General features: G+C 48.3%; 2 protein-coding genes across 2 annotated transcripts in view; one reads left to right on the top strand and one right to left on the bottom strand.

The window, feature by feature from the left end:
• Positions 1–10,038, bottom strand: part of LOC100740140 (lysine-specific histone demethylase 1A) — a 102,910-nt gene that overhangs the window by 51,773 nt on the left and 41,099 nt on the right. The gene's annotated exons all lie outside the window — the stretch shown is intronic.
• Positions 2,636–8,773, top strand: LOC100740260 (toll-like receptor Tollo). Its single transcript, XM_003489028.4, has one exon. The coding sequence runs from the start codon at positions 3,263–3,265 to the stop codon at positions 6,977–6,979; it is 3,717 nt and encodes a 1,238-aa protein (XP_003489076.1). The 5' UTR covers positions 2,636–3,262; the 3' UTR covers positions 6,980–8,773.

The raw sequence follows: 10,038 nt of genomic DNA, 5'->3' as shown, positions 1-10,038 counted from the left end.
GGGGCGTTCGAGCCGAAGGTAGGAGGGGAATGCAGGGGCCTCGGATAGAGGGGAACGAAGGGACGAAAGGAAGGGATGAGGGAAGGGCAGTCAGAGAGGGGAAAAGAGAGTGGGAGACGAGCATGAGGCCCCAGCGATCACTGACCGCTTTCGCCGATCCCAGCCGCCAGCTAGCCACCTTTCAGCGGCGCAGCCATCGGGGCATCCTCCTTCTTAAGGCTCATTCACATCGCTTCGCTAATCAAACCCGACAGCCGGGAGGAAAAAAGTGGCGTTGGATCGCCGGTTCCCGGAGAAATCATGGGAATCCATTCTTTTCGTGGCTCCGACTCGCGAAGGATTGCGCAATGCCCACTACCCTAAACGATTCCAAAGAATTATCGGCACCCGGACTGTAATTTTTGCGAACATCTCTTTCGTACCGTGTAACATCCGCAGTTGGGAAGGCGATTATTTGATTTTACGGTGCAATTAAGCGCACTTGAGAGAGCCACATTCTTTTCCCTTCAGGAATTTTAGAACGATGGTTTGACTATCTTTTCTTTTGCTTTTGGTATTCGCACGGTCTTCGTCCTCTACGTCGCAGGTAGACGCGGACTGTCGTCTACGCGGAAAGATGCGATTTTTTCCTAGAAAAACACCGGGGCTTCCGTGTAAATGAGAGGCGACACGACGGGGAGAAAAAGAGAGGCGCCAAAATATTCGTCACACTTTCGCCGGTGAGACGTGTGATACGCGATTAATTCGCGAAACACCGGATACCCGATGACTAAAACGCAGGCCATCGACGATATTACCGCGGCAGGAGAGACGACCGCTGCGGAAAGGTGAAATATTATACCGATTTAAGCCCGCGGCCTTGGTAAAGATCTTGTAATAAGGATCAATGAAACCGGACGATAAAATATACCGACTGCGAGATTCACTTCCACAGTACGATTTATTTTCCCCCGCTGCTATTAATGACAGTGAGCACTATCCGTTATTTCGTTGTAGCCACCCCGCAATTACGAGTCCTGTTCGACTCTCGTTTTCCCCCGTGGAATACCTGAAAGTACTTGATGTCGTACTTGACGAAGCTTTTGCAAGAGCTTCGATAAACCCTTTCCCAGAGGTTCGAAATAAAACGAAGCAAAGGATACATTGTAGGCTGGAACTGGAACGAATCGAGAGCGGACAGCCAGCATTCATTTTACTAATGATACTTTTATTGGGCCAATGAAAATGATGTATCCTCTTATTTGAATTTCGATGAGTAAATCAACCGGTGGAACAACGATGTATTCGAGAGGGAAGCCTGCCAATGCTGGGCCCCTACTTTGGCCCAGGTAAAGGTAACAAATCACTTTTCAACGACGGGAGATGGAAGCTACCGAGCACTGTTTTCTGAAAGGAGGCGCACTTCTCCCTCTCTTTCTCTCTCTCGCTCTCTCGTTCTCTTCTTCTGTGGGCAACCACTTGACGTGTCCCTAACACACGATTCCTGACACAATGCGGCCGATCGTTTTACACTCAATGGGGACCCGGGAATGCGCGAATCCCAAACAGACCATAAAGCTAATAATGACGAAGCGGAAAACGCCCCATGAAAGGAAAGTATTTCACTTGTTACTTTTACCAAAAGAGCCACACGCACCCCATTCAACGTAACACACGCTTCTCAACCCTTCCACATCTTTTTGTCTCTTTGTTTTTCTTTTCTTCATCCTTCTTTTCTTATATACCACGTGGACGGTGTTCTTTTCTCTATAGTTCCATTATTTCTCGTTACTTGAACGATCATCGAAGATTTTACGAGATCCCCTGGGACGAAGTTCCCCCACGCTTCGAGGGATACTAATAAAAATACGCGCGCGCGTCTGCAATTCACGCGTAGCTTCTTCTCGAGATTAGTATCCACGACTAACTCTCACTTACACTGGACAGGCAGGGAATTTTCAATTGCGCGAAAATCCTGCGTGATCCGGACGAAAGAACAATGTATCCCAGCGTGTAACACACATTCGATACGCAGACAGCAGCCACTCGCGTAGATTATAAATCGACAGGCAGAGAAAGAGGCGCGCGCGAAAGCTGGCGCAAAAGAGAAAAGGAGAAGAGGGAAAAGGGAGACTAGTTGCAAAATACTAGCCGTGTGGACTCGCGACAACTGGAATGCGAATGGGAACGGGATTCGCACAAAGGCATTGAGCAAACATTCTTTTTCGAGGTTTCATTCGTCGTGACAGAATCGTAGAAACGATGTGAGAACAGATGACGGTGAGGCAAGGTTTCACGGACGAATCGAACTCGGCAATACGGCCGGCACAACGATAGAGAGAAAAAGACGAAAGGAAGAGCGAGAGAAGGAGGCAGGAGCCACGGGGAACACCGGGACGAAGAGGGGAACGAGGAGAATACGAAACGCGCGTGGAACGAGGTTCGAGCTAACAGAATCCCACAGAGTGGGACGAGGAAACGAAGTGGACGTGGTGGATGGAGGCTGCAGATGCTGAGGAGCCACTGTAAGGGCCCAGAGAGTGTACCTGTCTTGTTTTTATAGGCTTGCCAGAACGTCGGGCCCCGGCTACGGACGACGACGACGACGACGAGGAGAGAAGGTGTAAAGGTGGGGGAAGGAAGGACAGCTGAGAGGGGAAGGGAGGCGAAGAGAAACAGGCAAGGGTAGGCGGAGGGGCAAGGGTAGCGGTGCCACTTCGGGCCTTACAACTTGCCAACCAGTCCTCGGAGAACCGTGGGTCTTACCGGAGCCGTATACACCGTGTATCAAACATCCGTGACTTTTCGTTCGTCGCTCAACGATTTTTATCCTCTGGTTCGACGAGTATATAGTATCGATAATCTCGGGAGGTCGGTGAACCCACGCGCGTCACGTTTCGCACAGTGTACCGACATCAACCAACGATTCAGGATAAATACGCCTCTCGTGGTACTCTAGGATGAAATCTCCAGGACTATAAAGCTTATCGTACACCGTAAGGCGAACGTAAAAATATAAATATCTAGGAGAAATCTTAGCTCGCGGAAGGTAAACGCGGCAAGTCTAGCAGCGTCCTTTATTATGCGAGGTCCCAGAAGAAAGGCGAAACACCAGGAGTGACATGGGTGATGTGAGGTAGAGATCGGTGGATCCGTGACTTAAATGGATCGCGGCCGGTTTCGCGACAGATAGAGGAGGTCGCCGTGGGGACACTCTCTGTGAGCTCTCTCGCTTTTTCTCTCGAGAGAGATTTGATGGAAGATTAAGAGAACGGGCGGAAAGATGCGGGGCAGTCCTGCGTTCTTCGCCATATTACTGGGCACGATATTCGGTGTCCTCGGCGCGTCTCTCAGCAAAGCGCTCCGGTACAAAGCGCCGGATGAGTGCAAGTGGGTCGCGACCGGTGACACCGAGGATGACGTCTCGTTGGTCTGTCGCCTGAGAACGATCAACAGCGAGCTGGAGAACACCAACTTCAGCGTGATACAACCACAACATACGGTCCGTCTGCGGCTGGAATGCAGCGACGCGTTGTTCTACCAGAGCTCGCTGAGCGCCGGCAGCTTCAGGCCGTTGGTCGAGCTGCGCGAGCTGGTAATCGAGTATTGCAAGATCGGTAACCTGTCGGACGACGCGTTCAAAGGGTTGAAGGAGTTGCGTAATTTGACCGTGAGGACGCACAACACCGACTGGTCGGCGATGGCACTGGACGTGTCGGCCGGAGCGTTCACGGACGAGTTGAGGCAATTGGAGAAATTGGATCTCGGCGAGAATAACATGTGGAGTATACCGGAGGGTGCGCTGTGTCCCCTGGTCAATTTGGAAATTTTAAACTTGACGAGAAATCGATTGCGCGAGGTGACGAGTTTTCGGTTCAACGGAGCATCCAGGTGTTTGTCGAACTTGAAGGAATTGGATTTAAGTAACAACAGCATCGAATCACTGCCGACCGCCGCGTTCTCCGGTTTAACGCGGCTGCACAGTCTCGACCTCCGATGCAACGCCATCAGTTTCATGGCGGACCGCGCGTTCGAAGGCTTCTCCTCGTTAGCCATCTTGAGGCTCGCGGACAATCGGCTCGCTAGCTTGCCACCCGAACTCTTCAGCGACGCGAGGAACATCCAGGAGATTCACTTGAGGAACAACACGTTGAACGTGTTACCGCCCGGTTTGTTCAGTGAACTGACGCAGTTGTTGGTGCTCGATCTTTCTCATAACGAGTTGACCGCAGAGTGGGTGAACGCAGCTACTTTCAGTGGTTTAGTACGTTTAGTGGTGCTCGATCTATCTAACAATCGTATCGCTCGACTAGATCCGACCGTGTTTCGCGACCTGTACAGCTTACAGATTCTCCGGTTACAGGAGAATCTCCTGGAAACTCTACCGGAGAACACGTTCTCCGCGCTCTATAATCTTCACACCCTGTTGCTCAGCTATAATTTGCTAACTGTTATCGACGCGACCACGCTCAGTGGTCTTTACGTGCTGAATCTGCTTTCCTTGGACAACAACAGGCTGCACACGATCCACCCCAGCTCCCTGAGAAACGCCTCGTCCCTGCAAGAGTTTCACCTGAACCGTAACCAGCTTAAGTCCGTTCCGGACGCGTTGAAAGCCACTCCCCTTCTGCGAACCCTCGACCTCGGCGAGAATCTCATTTCGGAGATACCGACCGGCACGTTCGACCACGTGGCCCAGCTTTACGGGCTTCGATTAACCGAAAATCATATTGGGAATCTTACCAAAGGTGTTTTCGATCGTATCAAGGAGCTCAAGATATTAAATCTCGCGATGAATCGTATACAGTACATCGAACCCGGCACTTTCGACGAGAATCTCAACCTCCAAGCGATCCGTTTGGACGGTAATCAACTGACGGACATCGCCGGCCTTTTCACTAATCTGCCGAATCTCGTTTGGCTCAATGTCAGCGACAATAAACTCAGATGGTTCGATTACGCGATGATACCAACCGGATTGCAATGGCTCGACATCCACTCGAACGAGATACGAGAGCTGGGCAACTACTTCGAGATCGAGAGCCAGTTACAGCTGAGCATCTTCGACGCGAGCGAGAACAAGCTCACCGAGATCACCGGAAACGCGATACCAATGAGCGTGGAGAGGCTCTACCTCAACGACAACCAGATCTCCAAGGTGCAGAGTTATTCGTTTTTCAAGAAGCCCAACCTGACGACGGTCGAGTTAAAAGGAAACCAGATACGTAACTTGGAGCCGTACGCGTTGCGTATCAGCGCCGTGCCACCGGAAAAACCGCTGCCAGAATTTTACATCGGCGACAACCAGTACCTGTGCGACTGTACCATGGAGTGGTTGCAACGCGTCAACAGACAGAACCAGACTCGAGTGCAACCGCGAGTCATGGATCTGGAGAGTATTTACTGCAAACTTCTGTACGATCGAGAGCACGCGTTCGTACCTTTGGTCGAGGCATCTCACTCGCAGTTTCTCTGCAAATACGACACCCATTGCTTCGCCCTGTGCCACTGTTGCGACTTCGACGCCTGCGACTGCGAGATGACATGCCCTTTGAACTGCACGTGTTACCACGATCAATCGTGGTCTGCGAACGTAGTGGACTGTTCGAATGGCGGGCACGTGAGCAAGTTGCCCGAACAGATACCGATGGACGCGACGCGGCTCTATTTGGACGGGAACGACCTGCGCGGGGTGTCCAGTCACGCTTTTATCGGTCGTAAAAAGCTCAAAGTGCTGTTTCTTAATTCGTCCAACATCGAGATTGTGCAAAATCGATCGTTCAACGGTCTCAGAGACTTGGAGGACCTTCACCTGCAAGACAACAAGATTCGAGAGCTGAAGGGACACGAGTTCGAAGGACTGGACGATCTGAAACTTCTCTACTTGCATCGCAATCGAATCGTATCGATAGGCAACGACACCTTCTCTTCTCTTCGATCGTTACGCATTCTTCGATTGGAGAGCAATCGGCTGACGACTCTAGCCGTGTGGACGTTACCTGGTTCTATCGAAATCAGTTTGTCTGGAAATCCATGGTCCTGTGAGTGTGACTATCTTCAAAGTTACCGTGAGTGGATTCGCGAGCCGAACGTTCGCGTGACGGACGCGTCCGCGTTGCGCTGCGTGTACAACGTGACGGAGTTCGAGGCGTTCGGTAACGAGGTGTTCGCGGACAACGAGTTCGGGTTCTCCGTGGCAAACAACGATCGCGAGAGAAGCAACGATAGCGTGTGTACGGGGGCTAGTAGCATCGACAACGACGTGCACCGCAACTATACCAAGACCATCATCGAGAAACAAGTGCTACAGGACTATCTTCCACTTTTGGTTGCTACGTTAGTTGGCTCTCTATTGGTAGTCCTCCTCTGTATGTTGGGATTCGTGTTCCGTCAAGAACTTCGCGTATGGTTCCACTCGAGATTCGGTGTGAGGATATTCTATCGAAACCACGAAGTGGATCGGGACGATCGGGACAAACTGTTCGACGCTTTCGTCAGTTACAGTTCTAAAGACGAGGCGTTTGTTGCCGAGGAATTGGCGCCTGTCTTAGAGATGGGGAATCCTTCCTATAAATTGTGTCTGCACTACCGGGACTTTCCTGTCGGAAGCTTCATAGCAGACACCATAGTCCAAGCGGTGGAATCCTCGAGAAGAACCATAATGGTCCTATCCGAAAACTTCATCAAGTCCGAGTGGTGTCGGTTCGATTTCAAATCGGCGCACCATCAGGTGTTGCGTGATCGAAGACGCCGACTGATCCTGGTGCTAGTGGGCGATGTTCATCAGCGAGATCTCGACCCAGACATTAGGCTATACCTGAAGACGAACACGTACTTGCAGTGGGGCGACAAGCTATTCTGGGAGAAACTTCGGTTCGCGTTGCCGGACGTACCGAACAATCAGAGGACCACGCAGAGGACGAGGCAGCCGCCGCCGGTCCGACGGCAGCACAACAACAGGACATCGAACGGATCGCGTACCGTCTCCGTGCACATATGAGCTCTCTGTGGTTTCGTTCTCTAGTGTTCGTGCGTTCGTGTGAATGTGTATATGCGTGGATAGCCGCGTTCGTATGCGTTATTCTTCCGGTGGACTGTGGGAGTGGGCGTCGCCACGAATTCAAACGGGACGCGAGCAAAGAAAAGGGAGAAGGAAGTTGAGATATATCGGTGCGCGACTTCGCCACAGTGCGTTTACCTACGGTGCAATACAGTGGCATATAGGATGTGCGTATAGAGTGTAAATACTTCGTGAATGTCTATCTGTATAAATGTTTAAAAAAAAGAATGAGAAACGTAATTATAAACGAAGAAAAGGAACGAAGTGCGTCGATGAGGGATCAGAGAGTGTGTGCTGTTGTAAATAGAGAGAAAAGAAAATGGTGAAGAAACGGAGAATAAGAAAAAAGAAAAGGAGGAAGAGGAAGAGGGAAAGAGAGAGAGTGTGTGATTATAATATTTAAGGTGCTTCCCTCGTGATTACGGGGATATACGAGACTTAGCGTCCCAGTGTCTGTACATTGCAGCGAAGTCAGTGAGTTTGCTAGATAGCCTAAAGTCGTTGTAAATACGTTCCCGTCTTCTGCGTCTACCAAGACTGTTCCCCGATTGATCAAGCTCACGGTTAATTTAGGGTTAACAGTGCGTGAAAGATCTCGTCGGACGAGAGATACTCTCGCGTACCGTCAGCGTGTGTACTCTCCGGGATACACACCGCGGCACATGGAGCTATGCTCACGGCGTGCCATGTGGATTTACCTTTGCTAAGAGCCTGCGCGCGTCATATCGTACGAAGGATAATCGAAATGCGAGAATCTGTGGAATACATCTCGGTCGTTGTCGAACGATACGCTTCAACTTCGATTCGTGGGATCGAATGGATGATTCGAACGATCGCGAGAAAAAGAAATAAATCATCGACGTGTAATCATTTCGTGCCCGTAAATTGTCGATCGTGAACGATTCGAAAACGATTTCAAATCGAAAATCCTCGAATAAAATCTCGCGCAAGCGATCGTAAATCGGCGATCGACGAGTTTCGAGTCGCTCTGTGTCGTTCGAGTTTCCAACCAGGGCACGTTCACCTCGCCGAGCTGACACAGTGATACCACTTCCTCCTCTAATCGTAGCGTTAATCCAATGTGTATTTAATTGTACTTAGACCGGCAAACTTCATTCCCAGCTACGAGACAGCTTTACGCGTTACGGCGATAAACGCTGACGCGTGGGCGATTTCTTTTTTGTATCTTCTATCTTTTGTAAAGTATTAATGCGTGCAAACTCTATACATATCTTATTTATTTCGTCCGGAAACGTTGAACGGGAGGCGTCGCGTGGTTTCTTGCGTACGTCGTTCGAATCGAAGAAAATCGCGTGCCACGCGAGGTCTCTGTTTGAATTCGACGGTCCGCCTTTGTTTTATTTTTTTTCTTTTATTCCTTTATAGATGTTATCCGTACTCGAACGTCATTCGAGTAGGCTCCAAGAACGAGGTATATTAAATTCCGTAGAAGAAAGGTCGATGTTTTTCACTGAAAGCATGCGACGGTCGGATTCAAAAGGTGCGCGTCACGCAAGAAAACTAAAGCAAAATCCGCTATAAATAATTCAAACACAATGTACAAACGTGAAACAATCTCCTTCGGCTTTCCTCGCAAGCGACTCCTCTGTGTTTTATTCTTCTTTTCTGTCCACTTGCAAACTACTCTCGACGACGTGAAAGATAACATTAGAATAAAAACCTGTGACTGAAAACAATAAAATGCTCTATTTTTATGTTTTTAACACCTTCTTATTTTCTGTGTTATTCTTGCAGTCCCGTTTCCCTGCGATCGACGGCGTTTCGTTCGACGAATTCATATTTTAAACGCACCTCTTAAATGACAATCATTGAATATTTGCTCTCGCCGCGGTCGAACAAAGCCGTAAACGTACGCAAACTTCCGGTTTTCGAGAAGAAAGAGAAAATTTCACTACGAAACAATACCTTATGCTAATCGAGTCACGTCTGTTTACACTGTCATCACGTTTCGTTACCGTTACATCAACGGAATAAGTAATGGCCGCCTCATTGTAATAGAAATCAGATAGTTTGGTGAAAGACCGTACGGACGGCGTTCCTCGTTCCGGAGTCTTTGATCGTTCTCATTACAAAGGCGAATGGGAAATGAATAGAAGTAAGAGAGACACCGCTTCTCAATGACATAATTGATTTCTCACCGTAATACCCGAGTTCAACGATACGAACAATAATAGGCAATTGAAAGAGACATTTTGAACATCTTCACGGTAAATTTATCTTCGTTAATATGTAAAGTTCCTCTGACTTTATACTACTTCGTATTTTGGGATCTTAGTATCCACGAACATCGCCGTTCGATTCGGTCGAAGAAATAGCACTGACCGGAAAATTTAGTTCGCGTACGCCACCCTGAACATTTACATAAAGCAGGAACTTGTACGTTCTCGATCGATCCTCGTAATTAAATTAAACGGACTCCTAGGAAGTTTTCTTTTCGAGTTAGCCACGGTTTAGTATCGATGAATTGGCAATGATATATCAACATTGAATTAACGTAGATAGAGTTAACCTTCGTGCAGGCAATCGGGTTAAGTTCCAATGATTAATTGCGGATATAAATTTCCTTAGCAATTTTTTATGTTGAATACTTTTACATTTTCCACGTTCAAGACTGCGTTGATTCGCGTCTTCAAAATACAAATTTCAGCACAAGATTTTTAGTATCGAACCTTCAAATATATTTGTACATTTGTTGGACGACTGAAATACAGTTTTAGGCAGTTGTGACAGTTTCTCCACTCGTTCTCACTGCTTTTTTAAGAAATGAAACTTCGATTGCCTCAACACCAGGAAAGAAGACATCTTTATAACATATTTATAATCGAGAACAGCGTGCATGAATAAATATTTTGAAATAAAATTATTAAAAACTGTATTTGGTTATAAGAAGAGTAACTAACAATTTCAGGAATATGTAAAATAAATCTATTTAATAGAACGCACGAGGTACCCAGTTGCCTATCAACCGTGGACATTTT

Source organism: Bombus impatiens, unplaced genomic scaffold (assembly GCF_000188095.3).
Source record: "Bombus impatiens unplaced genomic scaffold, BIMP_2.2 scf_0317, whole genome shotgun sequence".
Lineage (NCBI taxonomy): Eukaryota > Metazoa > Arthropoda > Insecta > Hymenoptera > Apidae > Bombus > Bombus impatiens.
This window is presented reverse-complemented; position numbering and strand designations above follow the sequence as displayed.

Excerpts from the sequence above, each read along its gene's own strand:
- LOC100740260 (XM_003489028.4), top strand. The coding sequence starts at position 3,263 with ATGCGGGGCAGTCCTGCGTTCTTCGCCATATTACTGGGCACGATATTC.